The following is a 19,595-nucleotide window of genomic DNA, read 5'->3' as shown; positions in this document are numbered from 1 at the left end:
GATGTGAACTGCCATGTGGGTGCTAGGAATTGAACTCTGGGTTCTCTGGAAGAGCAGCCAGCACTCTTAACCTCTGAGCCATCTCTCCAGCCGTGTTTACTTTTTATAGCAAACATTTTTCTAAGACTTCTCTCATGTCCTTATAAGTTGCTATGTAAGTCTATGAGGCCAGAAGATGGCTCGGTTGACAAAGTGTCTGCTATTGAAACATGAAGAGCTGAGTTTGGTTTCTCAGCACCCATGTAAGCAGACAGGCACAGCAGAATGCACCAGTGACTCCAGTGTCTAAACGGTGGTAGTGGTGGCACACAGGTTGCTGGAGTCCGGTAGCCGCTCAGCCTAGCCTAGTCCATGAGCTCGAAGTTAGTGAGAGACCTCGCCTCAAAAAATAGGGTGGAAACCGATTAAGGAAAGTACCTGACATTGGTTGGCTTCTGGTCTCCACATGTACTTGCACAAACATGCATCATCACTCCCACACACATGTACACACACACACAAAACATATATAGCTCGTATTTTTAAGACATATCAACGTGGCATAAATGTAAATGAAAACAAAGTATTTTGAGATGTTTTATGATCTAAGTATTTAAGCATTATTGTATGTATATATTTACCCTATATGTGGAATCACTGTGAACACATAGCAGCAAATGCAGTTAACACGGCTGTGCTGTCTTGGCAGCTCACAGATTTTAAACTCAGCAATGATTTTCCCAAATGGTCAGCATCCTGTTTATAAAGTGGAAACCTAACCAAAGTACAAGTTATTTTTGTTGCATCCCTGAAAAATTCAGTGTTTATTAAAGCTGTTAAAAAGTACTTTCTCATGTAAACGGAGTCAATTTCTAGTCTCCAGTGATTGCAAACAGGTTTTCTCTGTCACATGGGGTGTCGTAATCATGTGACAGGGGTCAGTTTGTTCTGTGGAATGTTCTTAAGCAGGGGTTGGCCATATTTCCTGTGCTTGTATAGTCCATAAACTGAGAATGCTTTTTATATTTTCAGTTGTCTAAAAATGAGAAGAAAGCTGAAACAAAGCTTATCAAAGCTTTTCTTGAATTAAATGAAAACTGATATTACATGAGAATTCATGACTTTGAATTCAGTCCAAAGTCAGTTCCTTATTTATTTTCCAATTGTGTTAAAATTAGATGAATTGACCCTAGTTCAAGATTGTTGGCAGAGGCTGCTAGTTCGTTTCCCGACTGCCCTGACTCAAAATAATCACACAGAAACTTTTATTATTTGCAATACTTTTGGCCAATAGCTTAAACCTATTTTTAGCTAGCTCTTATGTCCTAAACTAACCCATCTCCATTAATCTGTGTATCGCCATGTGGCTGTGGCTTACTGGGTAAAGTTCTATCCCGTGTCCAGCGTCTGTCTCCAGCAGGACTACATGACTTCTCACTGACTCCACCTTCTTTCTCCCAGCATTCAGTTTAGTTTTCCTGCCTAGCTCTACTCTGCCCTATCACAGGCCAAAGCAGCTTCTTTATTCATTAACCAAAAAAAAAAACAACACATATAGAAGGACTTTCCACATAACAAGATGTTGATTGAAATCTAACCAAAATAACTTTTATGTCATAGGCACAGTTATATCAGAATAGTTTTTTTGTTTGTTTGCTTTTTAAAGATGTGCTGTCCTGGAATCCACTACGTAGCTCCTAATCCCAGGGTCTGTTAATGCAGGTGTGCATCAGCACACATCTCAAAAAGATGTCTCTTTGTATGAGGAAAACGATACAGGCCATCTGTGTGCAAAGCAAGATGCTAATAGAACTAGTTAACTTAATTGTAGTATAATATACAAAGTAATCCCACCTCCCCCGGGGGTCTTGCCGTGTAGCTCTAGCTGTCCTAGAACGGTTTGTTGTACAGGCAGGCCAGATTTAGTTTCGGCTGCTCACCTGCTTCTACCTCCTGAGTGCTGGGATTATAGCCATGTGCTACCCAGGCTCGGCTTTGAAGTAATATTCCTTTTGGAGTCACAGCAAGAGATTTTGGATCGGTTATCTGGTAAATAGGCAATAAATGTGTTCAAGTGTAACAGGAAATATAATCTATCAGAAAGTTTTGATGTTTGCCACACAGTTTTCACATTAATAGTGAAACGCAGCTTGTCTCTAGCTGTTCTGCCTACCTTTGCAGCCCTTGGCTCTTCCTGCTGGTGTCCTGTTTTAGTGACAACTTGTGGGTCCAACTGATAGGACTATGGTAAAAATTATTTGAATAGTTGTGGTTTGGGTGAGAAATGTCATCCTTAGGCTCAGGTATTTGAACCCCAGTTGGTGGTCTATTTGGGGAGGTTTAAGAGGTGCAGCCTTCCTGGAGGAAGCCACCTCTGGAGATGGGCTGCGAGAGAGAGTATCTACCTGTAAATAAAAGGCTGTCTCTCAGCCTCCTGCTCCTGCTGATATGGCTCCCTCACTCCTCTAGAACCCCTTCTGTGAGGCGCTTTTTGGTTATGGGGTTTTATCAATGAAATAGAAAAGGAATGGAAGTTTTAGGTGCATGCAGTTGGAAGGTTGCTGAGGTAGCATACACAATTGAAAGATAATTTATAAGAACAGGGCAATACTGGGAGTGCCCTTTCATCTCGCTGGGCTTCAGGGAGCTCTCCTTACCCCTTCTTCCTGTTTAGCCCCGCCCCTCCTCTTTTCTTCTTTTCAACTTTGTGCCAAAAAGTTCAAGAGACTGGCTGTCCACAATCCCAGTCTCACATGGTGCTGGCACTGCGATCCCCATGGGCAGCGCCGTTTATCCCCCTTACCTAGACCTCCCGTGTACCCTGAGAAAAGAGGTGCTCTCATTTGTCTGGTGTGCTCCTACCAGCAGCCTCTGTGGCGAAGGGGGAATAGTGACAAAGGAAAGGACAGCTTTGGGATTCCCCGCTTTACTGCAACTGAGTGTGTTCTCAAATTTAGCTTTCTAGTGTCCAGGTTTAACTTTGCATCATACTTGATTGCCCAGGTGCCCAGCCTTTGTGCTTCCTTATGGCGTATGCATAACCATATCTTGAGTTTTGGCACACTACTTTGACTCTGTACTGTCTTTTCATTTTTTTCTCTCAGTTTTTCTGTTTGTTGTTAAATAGAGCTAGTTGGATAATTTCTAATAGCACAATTTTCTAACTTGAAACAGTTAAAAATAAATAATAGTGATAATTAGTCTTTGAAGGATAATGAACTTAGCATTGTAGCTAATCCTTAGGTGGGGCCATTTTTGCATCATTATTGGTAGAAAGTTCCAATTTGACATTATTATTATTATTATTATCATCGTGATGTCAGTATCTAACTCTCTTATGACAGCTAACCAGTGTCTTAGTTATGCTTTCTATTGCTTTAATAAGGCACCATGACCAAAAAGCAAGTTGGGGAGGACAGGGTTTCTTTGGCTCACACTTCAGCGTTGCCCTTTATCATTGAAGGAAGTCAGGACAGGAATTCAAACAGGGCAGGAACTTGGAGCCAGGAGCTGATGCAGAGGCCACGGAGGGGCGCTGCGTACTGACTTGCTTCCTGTGGCTTGCTCAGCCCACCTTCCTATAGAATCCAAGGACTACCAGCTCAGGGATGGCACCACCTTCCACGGGCTGAACACTCCCCTATTGATCACCAATTAAGAAAATACCTTACAAGTGAACCTCATGGAGGCATTTTCTCAACTGAGTTTCCTTCCTCTGATAATTCTAGCTTATGTCAAGTTGACACACAAAACTAGCCAGTACATCAGAGAACCGTGGCTTAACAGTCGGGACTCCGATTCGTTGAACTTTATTGGAAGTCAGTGGCTTTTCTATGATCAACATTTATCAGTGCTTCTGTCTACCATGTTGTCTTTGAAATGGAATGTGAGTTTCAACAGAAGTAATAGATGTGAAAACTCTTTGAAAGTAGAGTACTGTGCAATCTTAAGGTACTTTGTTCTACATTTAATATTCTTATATTTAGTGTCTTAGTTTGGCGCTTCTATTGCTGTTGTAAAACACCATGATCAAAAGTAACTTAGGGAGGAAAAGGTTTATTTGGCTTACAGGTTCCAGTCCATCATCAGTGGACTGAGGGAAGCCAAAGCAAGAAGGTGGACGCAGGAATTGAAGCAAAGGCCATTGAGGAATGCCACTTTCTGGCTTCTCCTCCTGACTTTCTCTGTTTCCCTAGGACCACCTACCCAGGGGTTGAACTGCCCACAATGGACCCCACCCACATCTATCATCAACTAAAAACTAACCCATCATTGCTCACGCCTTTAATCCCAGCACTCGGGAGGCAGAGGCAGGCAGATCTCTGTGAGTTTATTAAGGCCAGCCTGGTCTACAGAGTGAGTTCCAAGACGGTCAGGGCTACACACAGAGAAACCCAGTCTCAGGGGGGACAAGGAAAGAAAGAAAAAGGAAAGGAAACCATCACACAGGCTTGCCCACAGGCTAATCTAATGGAGGCATTTTCTCAGTCCAGTTGAGTCTTCCCAGATGACTCTAGATTGTGTCAACACTGATGAAATATCAAACCAGTACATCTGGTTACTGTGTGTTCTTAAATGCTAGAGTGGAGAACCTAGCTTCAATGGTAGTTAAGGTTTGAAAGTATAAGGAAAGCGTAATGTAGCATACAATGTCAAGTAGTGTTACTGAGCTGTTTGATGGAGATAACTGCAAAGTTCAAGTGACATCCACTGAACGACACTTACTTAGTTGTCTAATGGACAGCTCATGGTATCACTACAACATGTCAAACCAGGTCTACTGACAATAAATTATGTAAGATTTTATCGGAGAACCAATTAATTTGATTTTTTTGTTTCCTTGTTTAGAATAATTTTTATTTCCCCACTATGAAGCTGGATATGAAAAGTTACAATTATTGAATTTATGTCTATGAGTATTTTGCCTGAGTGCATGTATGTACATCATGTTCATGCTCGGTGCCTGTTGAGATCAGAGGAGGCCTCAGATCCCCTGGAACTGGAGTTATGGACAGTTGTCAGCTGCCGTGTGAGTGCCGGGACTCACCCTTGAGCCCTTGGCAAGAGCAGCAAGTACTCTTGTCTGTTGAGCCATCTCTCCAGCCATCTGAAAGTGGATATTTAAAGTTATATTCTTGTTATTGATAGAGAATTTCTTATTTGGAAAGGGAATATTTTTGCATTTGTACTATAATCATCACTCATTGTCTTTCTTGTCACTTGATGGCCTTTTTGAAAGCATAGTCAATGATTGAGGTCAATCAAAACGTGCTCTGTAGGTAGGCAGCTTTGTCTAGTTGTCTACCAATCAAACACACATTGCTTTCTCTGTTGTCTTTGTAGTCTATCGCATCTGCAGACATGGATTTCAACCAGTTAGAGGCATTCTTGACTGCTCAGACCAAAAAGCAGGGTGGCATCACCGGTGAACAAGCTGCAGTCATTTCCAAGTTTTGGAAGAGCCACAAGACAAGAATCCGAGAAAGCCTCCTGAACCAGAGCCGCTGGGACAACGGACTGCGGGGCCTGAGCTGGAGAGTGGACGGCAAGTCGCAGTCCAGGCACGCAGCTCAAATACACACCCCTGCTGCCATTGTAGAGCTGGAGTTTGGGAAGAGTGGGCAGGTGAGTTCAACTTGAGGCACTTATTAGCCCATACATCTATTTTACTTTTACTTAACAGTGTTTGTACATATACTAATCCTGTGAAATTCATGTGAAAAATTTGAAATTCTCACCAGTTACAGCAGAGTCTATAAAGGACCCTTGAGTTGTCTCAGAGCCCAGTGCCTCTTGTGCTGCAGTCTCGAGGTGACGGTAGGGACACTAGCTAACGTTAGCGCAGACACACTGCGGCCTGTCACCTGTGTGATCTTCCGGTATGGGAGGTGACGTATCTCAATATCTTAATCATGTTAATGTCTGTTCTAGAGACCTAGCATGCCATCGCTGACCTCAGCTCACAAATAATTTTCAGTTTGCTCTTGACTATGGACCAGCGCTGCTTTCCTGTCTGTGATTTCTCTCAGAGCCGTTCAGTCTCTGCTCCAGATGTCAGATTAGTCTCCCAGTGCCCTGGCTCACATTTTCTGAGGGGAAGAGGGGAAAGAAACTGGTTATTAGAGACTGTCCAGACCACTGAGTTAATTACATTCATTTTCCCATAAATAACCAAATAAGTGCTGTCATTATATTATCTTCTAGAAATATCTTTATCTTCTTCCTTCCTTCCTTTTTCTTTTTTCTTTTCTTTTCTTTCTTTTTTTTTTTTTTTTGGTTTTTTGAGACAAGGTTTCTCTGTGTAGCCCTGGCTGTCCTAAAACTTGCTCTGTAGACCAGGCTGGCCTCGAACTCACTGAGATCCATCTGCGTCTGCCTCCCAAGTGTTAGGATTAAAGGAGTGCGCCACCATCGTCCTGCTGGTTGTTTACTTTTTATTCTGACAATATACACATTCTTCAGTGTCACTAAGAGGATTTGTTTTAGGACACCATGCCCATGCTCAATTCCTTTACATATAACCTATATATATCCCCATTTATTTTTAAATAATTCTAGATTACTTATAATTCTTTTTTTTTCTCTTTTTGGTTTTTCGAGACAGGGTTTTTCTGTAGCTTTGGTGCCTGTCCCAGAACTAGCTCTTGTAGACCAGGCTGGCCTCGAACTCCCAGAGATCCGCCTGCCTCTGCCTCCCCAGTGCTGGGATTAAAGGCGTGCGCCACCACCGCCCGGCTACTTATAATTCTTAAAACAATATAAATTCTATGTAAATTTTTGTTATACTGATTTGTTAGGAAATAATAACAAAGTCTGAACATGTTTGATATAGATATTTTGTCTAAGTATTTTTAATTTGTGGTAGGTTTAAATCTGTCTGTAGAAGGAGTCTCGTGTGGGTTTGGGGTGCTAGGCATATCTCTGCCTGGTTCACTACAGTCTACAGTTCAAGAGAGTTTTACACCTTCCATAAGACTGTTTGGTTCTCATTAAAAGATTTCTTCTCTAGCTAGAGGTTCTGCAGACTAGGCCCCATGACACTTGCTGTGGATTTCCAGAATGGACTGTACAGGGAGGGATGTTTGCCTCTGGATTTCACTGCTGCTGATTTAGCAGGGGCCTTTTAAGAATGGCTCCATAGAACAGGAGAGATGGGACAGCAGTTAAGGCTCTGTAGAGAAGGAGAGATGGGACGTCCGTTAAGGGCACTCACTACCTGCTCTTCCAAAGGACCCAGGTTTGACTCCGGCACCCAGACGGTGACTCGCAAGTATTGGTTAACTCCAGTTCTAGGGACTCCATTGCCCTCGTCTGGCGTCAGTGAACACCAGGCATGCACGTGGTACACAGATATACATGAAGGAAAAGTACCCATTCACATAAAATTAAAAAAACAAATGGCTTCTCGCCTGGACATAGCTGTAATCCCAGCATCGTAGTAGCTGAAGCGGGAGGATCGTGCGGTTGAGGCCAGGTTGAAGAAATGGCTGTCTTTACTTAGGACATTAAGGAAAGCAGTTGTGAGAAACACTGGGAAGACCTTACCAAGCCTTCTAGTTTCTGTTGGTTGTGGTCACTTTAAAAATCACTCGTGTAGCTGGGCCTGGAGGTACATGCCTGCTGTGTCCCAGTACTTGGAGGCAGGGACAGGCAGCTCTCTGTGATTTTTTTTTAAATATTTATTTATTATGTATACAATACTCTGTCTGTGTGTATGTCTGCAGGCCAGAAGAGGGCACCAGACCTCATTCCAGATGGTTGTGAGCCACCATGTGGTTGCTGGGAATTGAACTCAGGACCCCTGGAAGAGCAGGCAATGCTCTCAACCACTGAGCCATCTCTCCAGCCCTCTCTGTGATTTTTAGGTCAGTCTGGTCTAGAGAATTCCAGAACAGCAATGGCTACTTAGAGAGGCCCTGTCTACAAGATACTCCTTTCCTCCACTGTTCATCTGGAAGGTTGTACAGGTGAGCAGTATAATATTAGTCTCTGTTAGCGTTGCTGTATCCTGTGCTTCTGACATGTGAGACAGGATGAGAGTGTGGCCTAGATTATTTTTCAGTGACTGATTTTGTCTAAAGCAAAGACTTTTCACTTGGGCCTGTGTGGGCTTTTTTCAAAGTCAGGAGGCCACAATCTCCACACTCAGGTCATGCAAGCGCTCTGTGTCTTGAGCATCCGTCTTAGGAGGAGCTAGGAAGATAGACCCCTGGTTGTTTCCCTTCCGTAAACCACAGTCATTCTCTCCTTGGAGAGGGTCAGTCTTAGGTCTCCTCCCGCTTGGCCGCCTGTGAGTAAACTCTTCATTTGAGCGATTTGCACATGATGCTGTGGGCAAAGCCTGCTCCAGAACTCTGGGAGCTAACACCTGTATCAGATTTCTTCCTGATAACTGCAACTTTCTGATCCAGAGCTGAGACTTAGGAAATTAAGAAGTCGCTACAGGTTTATATCCTGCATTTAACGTGGCTGTCACTTTTGGCAGTGACTTAGCAAAGGTTTCTGGGGTTCGCCACTTCTTTTTCACCTGTACATTCTTCCATTTTCAACTCTTAGCAGTAAGAAGCAGTTAAGTTGGCCGAGCCAATACAAGCAAAAGCAAGCTGCTGTGACGCTCATGTGTCAGGCTCGCTGAGGGCTCTGAAGTTTACAGCTGCGGGACTTCATCTCACACGAGGGCTGCTGCTTCAGTAGAGTAGGAAGGGCTAATCTGAGGGGGTAGCGAGTGTTGACTAGAAGGAAGGAGCCAATCTCAGGAAGATTTGGGGGGCAAAACTCATAGGTACAGGTACAGCCAAGCTGAGAAGTTAGCCTTGGTAAGGAATCTGAATTTTATTCAGAGTTTAATTGGAAACCATCAGAAAGCTTCACACAGGGAATGCTGTAATAGGATCATTTGATTTCATTGTAGAAAATGGGTTGAGACAAGACAGAAGTCAGAGTGCTGAGATTCAGAGGGGAGGGAGGGCAAGTGGTCTACTACTTTCAGTTGTTTCTTTGCATGTTAAACACATTCTCCTTTGCCTCTAGGCTGTCATTTGATAGGATGTTTTAGTTGCTTTCCTGTTGCTGTGACAACACGCCACAACTAGGGCCTCTTACAGAGTTTACTGGAGCTCCCAGCGTTAGAGGGTTAGAGTCCATGACCATCATGGCTGTGGAGCATGGCAGCAGGCCAGCAGGCATGGCTCCAGGGCAGTAGCTGAGAGCTCACATCCTATAGCAAAGTAGGAAGCAGAGAGAACTGACTAGGAATGGCTTCTCAAAGCCCAGCCCTGTGACGCGTCTCCTGCAACAAGGCCACACCTAATCCTTCCTGACAATTCCACCAACTAGGGAACTAAGCATTCAAATATAGCCCAGGTGCTCATGAGAGCAGAGTTGGCAGTTCATGAGTGTCTGTTACTCCATTTCTAAGGAGTCTGTGTCCTATGCTGGCCTATGGAGACACACATACACTCACTTTGTCTCTCAGGATAAATCATTTGAAAAATCTGTTTTCTGGGCTTCTTTATTTTCATTTTTTTTAAATTTTGGGTATGTTTGTGTGTGTGTGCGTGTTTGCCAGCACCAATATGAAGGTCGGAGGACAACCTGTGGGAGTCAGTTCTCAACTTCCGCCATGTGGGTCCTGGGTGATGAGCTCAGGTTGTCAGGTTTGGTGGCAAGTGCCTTTACCCACTGAGCAACCCTGCAGCCCCTTTTTGTTTTGTTTGTTGTTGTTTTTAATAATTGCCATCCTGATGTTTGTAGTGTTAAGTAAAACCTCTCTGGAGTTTTACTTAAAGATTAATGGAGAGTCTGTTCAAGTCTGTGATTTTATTTAAAGAAATCTGGTTGTTGTTGAGTTGTATGAGTTCTTTCTGTGTTTTGAATGTTACCTAGAGAGGTCGTTGTTGCACAGTGGAAGATGGGAGGGCAGACGGGAGCATGTGTGCTCGTGTGGCAGAAGAGTAAAAACAAACCTTTGTTTTCACAGACTGCTCAATGGGAAATGTCCGTAGGAGGATGTTCAGTGTGGGGAAAACAAAGATGTAGAATTGTATGCATGTAATATAATCCAAGTTTAAATTTCTATGTTTACAAAAGACATATAACATGGGCCTGGAGAGATGGCTCAGTCGTTAAGAGCAGTGACTTTCTTTCAGAGGACCTGGGTTTGACTTCCAGGACCCACATGGCCACTTGCAACCATCTGTACTCTGTAACTCCAGTTCCAGGGGAGCCAACACCCTATTCTGGCCTCTTCAGGTATGCATGCACATGGTGCATAGACATACATTTAGGCAAATACCCATACATGTAAATAAAAATAAATAATAAGATCTTATAAGAAGACCCATAACCTAAAACCACCAATGCTATGTTACCACATTCAAAATCGTGTTCAAGCATCATAATTCAAATTTTACAAATGGATGTGTGCTTAAGTAGGAAGACAGCAACACCAGCAAAGAAAATACATGAAAGAGGCACTTTAGAATTTGTGGCTTAGCAGGTCGAATGCTTGCCTAGCATGCGTGAAGCCCTGGGTTTTGTTCTTAACACCATATAAACTGGCCATGGTTACACAGGCCTGTACTTGAGAGATGGAGACAGGAGAATCAGAAGTTCATCCTTGGCTGCCTGATGAGTTTAGGTCAAGCTGGGAGGGATGTGGGGCGGGGAAAGGAGGAGGAGGCAGCGTGAAAGATATTCATAGTGGTTATGTCTGTGTAATAGAGATCTAGTTCTTATCCTCTGCACTTTTCAAAGCAATTTCCGCAGTAAAAATTTCTTGTCCGTTTTCCTTAATTACTAAAAACGTAACTAAAACCTTAAAAACAGCAGTGCAGCTGAGCACAGGTGCCGCAGGACAGGCGTCAGGTCCCTGGAGCTGCAGCTATGGGCAATCGTGAGCTGCCTGTCGTGGGTGCTGGGGTTGAACTCAGGCCCTCTGCGAGAGGGGTGCGTGTTGTGCACCACTGAACCCTTTGTTCCTTCCCTATGTTTGTTTATTGTGTGGGTAGAATGGTGGGTGACGGCGGTAGGCATGTGTCACAGTGTGCGCATGGCAAGGTCAGAGCACAAATTCAGGGGTCAGTCCTCTTTTTCCACCATGTGGGTCCTGGGAATCAATCTCAGGTCACCAGACTTGGCTGCAGGTCCCTTTGTCTGCTGAGCCATCTTGCTGCTCTGTGATGAACTTTGTACTACTGTATTTGAACTTACATCTGTTGGCAGCACTATTTTAATTTCCTTGTGTTCAGCTAGAAGTGAAGCTAGACCTAAGATCTTTCTCAACTAAATAAAATGCCTACAAGATTGGCAGAGTGTTAATTATAACCCTAAGGAATTATTATTATTATTATTATTTTTGGTTTTTCGAGACAGGGTTTCTCTGTGGCTTTGGAGCCTGTCCTGGAACTAGCTCTTGTAGACCAGGCTGGCCTAGAACTCACAGAGATCCGCCTGCCTCTGCCTCCCGAGTGCTGGGATTAAAGGCGTGCGCCACCACCGCCCGGCCCTAAGGAATTTTTTATAACATGATTATAGTCTGGGGATAAATATACTATACACATGCACTTTGCTGTATTTGTTACGATTCATCGCAGTACTGGAGATTAATTAACCCCACACCTCCCAAATGCTAGGCTAGTTCTCGACCGATGATTGATAGCCCCAGCCCCTGTCATTCACACAGTCCTACCCCACGGAAACTAAACAGACTTCTTGTGTTGGTTCAGCCAGGAAGAACGTCTGGGCTTTTTCTGAAATCTTCTGAAGATTTTGCTTCCCGGGAGCCTGTGTGACATTCCCCTTCCTGTGTGGGCTGCTTAAGAGAGCTCTTTGTTTACAAGCTCCTGTGTTAATGTTACTTTACATGATCAGTGCGAACAGACTGTGTGTTACCCCCAAATTATCTAAAGCCACCACACTAACATGTATTGCTTCTGTGAACTTCCTGCTGAGCTCATGTCCCCTAGCCCTGAGTGTGCCTAACTTAACCTAATGCTTCATAGCCCATTGTGGTTGACATGCCCTTCTCCATCTAGTTTCTTATTTCCCTAGCTTGCCTCTTTTGGGTGTATTTTACATTGAGCGTACAGAAAAGACTCGGAATATGCCTGTGCTAGATTGCTATGTAATTAAAGGTTGACAGTGTGTATGAATCTTATTAATTTGTTCCGAGTAAAAGCATATACCTGTTCTTCAAAGCCCCTAGTGTGTGTGTTGAAATAGAGAATTCTTTACTTCATTGAAACCCAACGTCCTCATCTCTACTTCCCAAACTGCTCTTTGAAACTTTCCCTAAACTTTAAAATTACGTTTATGTATTCATTGGAGGTAAAGTGTGACATGACTTGAATACGAAGGTCAGAGGGCAGCTTGCTAGAGTCAGTTTTCTCTCCCCTCCTTGTGGGCCTCCGGGATGGAATTCAGGCCACCAGTCTTGGTGGCACTTGCCTTTTCTGACTGAGTCATCTTGCCGCCATCTTGGCAGTTTTTTTTTATTGACTTAGCTTCTTTAAAACAGGATGTAGGTAAACATGTTACCTTAAGTCTTATGCTTAGATTCCGAGCCATTTATGACTCCTGTATTTGGCCACTATATTTTATTAACTTGTAAAGAGTGAGTGAGCATGTGTTGTGGGTGTGTGTGTGTGTGTGCGCGTGTGTGTGTATGCAAACGCACATAAGTAAGCCAAAGGCTAACCTTGGTGTTGTTCCCTGGGTTCTGTACACCTTGTTTTTTCTAGTGTCCTCTCATTGGTCTGCAGCTCACCAAGTAAGATAGGCTGTCCATAGAGACCAGGTCCCCTTCCTCTGCTCTGCTCTCTCTAGTGCTGAGGGTGTTCCCCTGTGTCGGTCATTTTTATGTGGTTTCTTGGGTTTGAATTCAGATTCTGAACGTGCACAACAAGTACTTTTGCATATGGTCCATGTCTTCAGTCATAAGATAGGAGTTTTACAGGATCAGATACACCTCCCCTTCCCTTTGAAAACAAGAATAGCTGGTATAAAGGATACTATGTACAGACGAACGAGGAACTAAGGTTCCAAGTGACTCCGCTGATAAGGTAATGCTGTAGCCGTGCTTCCTCCTGCTTCTTCTCAGTTAATGGACAGGGCCACATACTTTCGGAAAACAGTTGGATTAATAAGCAAGCTTTGAGAAGGAAAACCAGAAAAAAGCTCCCTTAAACTTATTTCGAACTGTCTGACATAGTGTAGGAGCTGAAGCATTTATTTGGATTGCTGTGCCCATTGTTCACATGCTAGCTCTTCAGTTAGTGAATATGTTAGCACATTGTAGAGCACAAACCCGAGAAGAATGCAATTGCCCGCTTTGTACTGTGTTTGTGATGTAAACTAAAGTTAGGAAATGTATCCAAGAGTCTGGAGAGATGGTGCAACAACAGTTAAGAGCACTGGCCACTCTTCCAGAGGAAATGAAAATTATGCCTTGGCAATGCTGAAGCATGCATGGGCAGCCCATACATGGCGGTTCTGTTGAACTTGTCCTTATTGGGTTCCCTGGTGTGAGTTGATGAGGACGACTGACCAGGTCTCTTCCTCAAGAGGGCACCAGATCTCATCACAGGTGGTTGTGAGTCACCATGTGGTTGTTGGGAATTGAACTCAGGACCTCTGGAAGAGCAGCCAGTGCTGTTAACTGCTGAGCCATCTCTCCAGCCGTGCTCTTCTAGAGGACTGGGTTAATTCCCAGAACCCACATGGCAGCTCCCAGATATCTCTAACTCAGGGGACCCAGCACACGCTCTGTTATGGCTCTTCTGTAAATAACCCAAGCCTGTTACTGAGGGCATCTCACCTTTCTGTTCTTTGGTTCCCCCAGTCAAGCATGCAGGGAGTATATGCCTTACGGTAAACACTTGTGTTTGATTGCTTGTAGGCCCAAACCAGTCCAGCACAAACCTCTGTGCCTGGGACAGAGTAGAATAGGCAATTCAGATTTGCACTAATTGTGTCATTTTATATGTTGATACATTAAAAAAGGTGGCCCTCTCATTTAAAACTCTGCCTTGTTTGCAGTGTACCCCACTGTAGTAATAGGAGCCGCAGGGCTGCGTTCCCAGCACCCCGGCCGCCTGCTCGGCTAGCTTATGCCCCGAAATAATTACACAGACACTGTATTCTTTTAAACACTGCTTGGCCCTTTCGCTCTAGCCCTTACTGGCTAATTCTGATATCCCGATCAACCCATCTCTAATAATCTGTGAGCACCGGTCTTACCGGGAAGATTCTAGGTCGGAGCTTCATCGCGTGTGTCTGCCCGGGAGTGGGGCAAGGCGTCTCTCTGAGGCGTCTGCTCCCGAGAGGAGAGCTGTGGAGTCTGAGCTCACTTCCTCTTCCTCCCAGCATTCTGTTCTGTTTACTCCACCTACCTATGTCCTAACCACTAAAATGGGCCAAGGCAGTTCCTTTATTAGCCAATGACCTTCCTCCATCACCCCACTGACCTCAGTACATGTTAGCAACAGTGACCTGTGGAGGATGAGGAGTCTCAGTTCTCTACCTGCCATGTACACCATGTAACTCTCCAGATAGGATGCTTTCTTAGTTAGCATAAGGGCCAGGGATTTCTCTCTGCATCAGCACTGGTAAATGGGGAATCTTTTCAAGTTCTGTTAGCTGTACAAATTAAACTTAATTGCTGTGATTGGATAGAGGAGTAGAACTTTGATAGTGTTGCATCATAAGTTGTATGATATTTAGTACCATACTTAAATTCTGCTTTGTATACGTTATTTTGTTGTCACTACAACAGTATTGTGGGAAAGGTAGGCACTAGAATTTTTTAATAAATGAGGATTAAGATATTACTTGAGCAATGAGTAATTTTGCTTAAGCTAGAGGGAAACATGTTTCAGCACACTGTCTTTCTGTGAAGGTCACTTTATCCTAAATTCTTGTGTTACAACTTCAAGGTAAACTTTGGGGTACAAAAGCTAATTTAGTAGGTGAATTGTGTTTGGTAGTGAGAAGGAAGTGGAGGGAGATGGGAGAGACGGTTCAGCATGAGAGCACTTGCCGTCCTTGCACAGACCCCATCCAGCTCCAGCACCCAGGCTAGCAGGTGCTCACAACCACCTGTAACTCTGGCCAGCTCCAGTGGCTCCCGTGGGTACCTGTACACACCTGTGCATACTCAAGCGTGAACGTAGACATGTAAATAAAAATCAAAAGTAATCTTTTCTTTTTAAAGCAGAGTGGATGTAAGTGGCAGATGCCTCCTTGTCTTATATGAGTTAAACTTGACATTGATTCTAATTTTTCCTGATGCTCTTTGAAGATATAGTGTATTATCGCTCATTGTATATGGTTTTATGTGCAGACTGTCAATAATCTCCACTTATCTTTTGAATTTAAAGTGTATTTGTAAAGTACTTCTAAGTTTGAGATTTATTCTATTTGTCACATGGGATTAATAAACTCAGTTTTCTGGATGTTGATGTTTAAATCCTGGAAAGTCTGTGCTAAGAGTTTTTAGAATAATGTTTTATTTTTATGAGCTATGTGTGAAATGGTGATGTATAATGTTTTGCTCTTGTGGTGTGGACAGGAAATTTATGCTGTGCTTTGCATTTGAGTCCATTTGCTTGTGCATATAAATTGGAATTTGCCTGCTTGTCTGCTTCATATGCTAGCCCATTAGCATCATATGCTATTCACCATTTGCATTTCAAGAATAAACTTACTTTTGTCAGCTGTGTTCCCAGTCTAGTGTTTCAGAGTGCTGGGCTTTGGTGGGGTGTCTCCTCGCTGTTCTGTCGCTGTGAAGAGGCACCATGACCATAGCAACTCTTATAAAGAAAGCATTTACTTGGGACTGGTTTACAGTTTCAAAGGTTTAGTCCATTGTCATCATGGCCTGGAGGATGGTGACACAGGCAGACATGGTGCTGGAGAGGTAGCTGAGAGCTTTACATCCAGAACCACGGCAGCAGAAGAGAGAAGCACTGGGCCTGAGTGAGTTCTAGGACAGCCAGAGCTGTAATAGAGAAACCCTGTCTTGAAATAAATAAACAAAAAACTAAACCAAAACAAAACAAAAAACCTCAGTAAGTATGTAATCTGACAAAATAGAACCTGTCAACTCTACAAATGTAAAGAATGCAAAGAAAACTATCTTTTATTATGCAGAAATAAGAGGACATAGAGACAGTTCCATGATCAGGAGTGGTTACTGCTCTTACAGAGGACTCAGATTCGGTTCCCTCCCCATGGCAGTCAACCACAGCTGCCTGTTAACTCAGCTTCGGGGACTCCAGACCCTCTTCTGGAGTCCGTGGACATCACAGTCACACACACGCATCAAACACATAAACACACACAGACATATAATTAAAGTTTAAAAAAAGAGACCTGGAATTTTATCCACAGAGTATAAACAGCTTCATTTAAAATAAACTGCAACTATAAACAAAGAGGTTCTGAGGTGAATCCATCGTATGTTAGGGATTGGCGTCTACTGACTTCAGTGAATTACCGTGTCACTATGAACAAAGAGGTTCCGAGGTGAATCCATCGTATGTTAGGGATTGGCGTCTACTGACTTAAGTGAATTACCGTGTCATCTGGAGCAAGAGCAAAGTTTCGATGACCCCACAGCTCCTGAGGGAGTCCCCTTCTCTAAGGAAGGCCACTTGGATACTTCCTCAGGTAGAAAGGAGTAGCACGGGCCTACAGGCCTCTTCAAAGCTGCAAGAGTTGCTTAGACTTCTCTGAATATTACCTTTGTTCAGTTCAAGAGCTATGCAGTTTAAACAAATATACAAGATAGGGATGGGTGCCTTAAACTCATTGCTTCATGCTGTAAAAATATCATCGAAGGTTATCTTCCTGGCTCATTTCCCAAAGGAAATCCATGAAATCCCAATCTAAACATTGAGACTAAAACATGATAAAATGGCCACTTCCACGGCTTCCATATCTAAGGCTTTCGTAGTTAATGATGGAATACAAGCTATAGCCCGCATGTATTATTGCACTTGGGGGCAGTTACTAAAGCACTCTTAGGCACTGCACAGTAGGGTGGCAATGTACAATTCTTACCTTAAATTTCTGTCTAACCCATTTGTTTCCAAAGTTAAATACAGATGCCTGTCTTCAAATAAATCTTCTATGGAAGGCAGCTTATGAGCTATTCTAATTAAATGGGGAACGGGAGGGCAAGGGAGATCAGCCAAGCCTCTTATGGTGGTCTGAATATGAATGGCCTCCTTTCAAGGTCTGTAAAGAATTGTGTTGGAATTTGGATGGGGTTTGCAATATTCATTATAATGAATCTGTAGTTTGCTTTTGGTTGGACAGTCATTTTTACTATATTAATTCTACAAATCCATGAACATGGGAGATCTTTCTATCTTCTGATATCTTTTTAACTTCTTTCTTCAAAGATTTGAAGCTTTTGTTGTACAAGTCTTTCACTTGCTTGGTTAGGGTTACTGTAATAGTTTAGATAAAGCACTGCACAGTTCCCTGAAGTGGTGGCAGTAGGCCACGAGGGGCAGCCGGGTCCCACAAGAAGTGGTGGCAGGTGAGAGACAGAGACAGATAGGCACGCCATGCAGAGTGAGTTTGGATATAGTTTATTCAGTAAAAGGGAAGGGAGGGGGGAAGGGGAGAGAGGGAGAGGGAGGAGCGGAGAGAGGAGAAGAGAAAGAAAGAGAGAAACGGGGGTGGAGTAGAGAGAAGCTACCTCTTTGGAGAAGGAAGACAGTAGATTAGAAGCAGAAGGAAAATCACCTTGCCTGGGAGGAAGGAGGGGACTGGGAAGGCTTGTCTCTTAAAGGGACAGGACAGACCATTACAGTTACCCCAACATATTTTATATTGTTTATGGCTATTGTGAAGAGTGCTGTTTCCCCGATTTCTTTCTCAGTGTGTTTGTAATTTGTGTATAGGAGAGCTACTGAATTTTTTTGCTTGTGTTTTCAAGACAAGGTTTCTCTTTGTAACACTAGTTGTCCTAAAACTCACTCTATAGACCAGGCTGGCCTCAAACTCAGAGATTCATTCTCCTGCCTCTGCCTCCTGAGTGCTGGGATTAAAGGCGTTCACCACCACACTGAGTTTTCTTTTTAAAAGATTTATTTATTTAGTGTGCATGTTGTGTTCTGCCTGCATGCCATAAGAGGGCACCAGATCTCATTACAGATGGTTGTGAGCCACCATGTGGTTCCTGGGAATTGAACTCAGGACCTCCGGAAGAACAGCTAATGCTCTTAACCTCTGAGCTACCCCTCCAGCCCTCTTACTGAGTTTTTAAATGCATGCTGTATGCTAGTACTGGGATGATAGTGACCCTGGCTGAAAACAGACCATTGACCTAGGTTAACTGATAGGCTAGCAGAAGCCTTCCCTCCAGAGGTATTCATAGGAAGTGGAAACACTCATTTCTAAGGCCAAGCATTTCTCCAAACCTATTTTTCTGAAAAGAGCATCAAGGATCCTCTGGTTTTGGAGTAAGGCATGAATGTGCAATCTTCCATCTGCTTAATGTTCATTGCTCCTCTCAAAGGTGCCAAGCTTCATCACCACGCTGCACTTGGCCTGTGAGTCAGAGCCTTTGGAAATGGCCACCAAGCTGGTGACATTGGAGGTGGCTTTGGATGAAGAGCATCGTTTATATTTTGGCCAGATAGAGATTAAGAACTGCAGTTACTATTCACTGAAGAATGCGCTCTACTTTCTTATGCCGAGATCTAGGGGGGTCTCTTTTAAATGGTTTGCAGATTGGCTCTGCATCTCATACTGTTTGTTAGCTGTCCTCTCCCTACTGCCCTCTCACTTTGAGACAGGGTTTCTCTGTGTAGCCCTAGGTGTCCTCTCTCCATATAGACCAGGCTGGCCTCAGACCCACAGAAAACTGCCTGCCCGTGCTTGCTGAGTGTTGGGATTAAAGGCATGCGCCACCTACCAGGATTTCCCTTTATTTCTTTATATTTTAACTTTTATAAATAAATATGTTTGGAATAATTTTTAATGTCATTAGGAAAAATTTTAAAATGCTTTGTGTTCATAATTAGTAATACCCCATATGTTTGCTCTGGCCTCATGTCAAATTTGAATTAACTTGATTTTTACTTTTGGAAGGTAAGAATAATTAAATTTACCAGCCAGAGGTTTGGCCACTGTGGCAGAAGACAGACTCGGCTGTAGTTTTCTCTTTCTTGCCCAGATGCAAACTGTTCAAATTCAGAATAAGGCAAGGTTTGAAGTACAGTGAACTTGAAATAAAGGTGGAAACAGGTATAAGAGAATGAGGGAGTGCTAATATTCTTCCTGTGAATGGCCTGAGAAATGTAACCAGTTCCTTCCATCCTTCCTGTGCCAAACATTTCTTAGCTATGGAGACCTTTTCTTGATTAGTCTCTTTGTTAGTCCCCTTATACTATGTACGGCAAACATAAAGTACAGGTATTACTTGTTGTATAGCTTACTCAAAAATCTGGAGTTAAATACTTTCAGAAACCTAATTTTCTCTTTACTTAATGCGGAAATAATGAGATAATAAACTTACAGAGAAAGTTTATTTGTGGCTTCCAGTTGTAGAGGCTTGGGCCTATAATCAGCCGGCACAGCACATCATCATGTGGGTGTACGGT

At 43.3% G+C, this 19,595-nt stretch overlaps 1 protein-coding gene across 1 annotated transcript in view; it reads left to right on the top strand.

Moving 5' to 3' along the window:
* Commd1 (copper metabolism domain containing 1) overlaps positions 1–19,595 on the top strand; it is a 103,624-nt gene that overhangs the window by 34,942 nt on the left and 49,087 nt on the right. Inside the window, exon 2 of the mRNA XM_075944480.1 lies at positions 5,323–5,604. Within this exon, the coding sequence (XP_075800595.1) occupies positions 5,323–5,604 (282 nt within the window). The remainder of the gene's footprint in view (positions 1–5,322; positions 5,605–19,595) is intronic.

Source organism: Microtus pennsylvanicus, chromosome 12 (genome assembly GCF_037038515.1).
Source record: "Microtus pennsylvanicus isolate mMicPen1 chromosome 12, mMicPen1.hap1, whole genome shotgun sequence".
In the NCBI taxonomy this organism is placed as follows: Eukaryota; Metazoa; Chordata; class Mammalia; order Rodentia; family Cricetidae; genus Microtus; species Microtus pennsylvanicus.
This window is presented reverse-complemented; position numbering and strand designations above follow the sequence as displayed.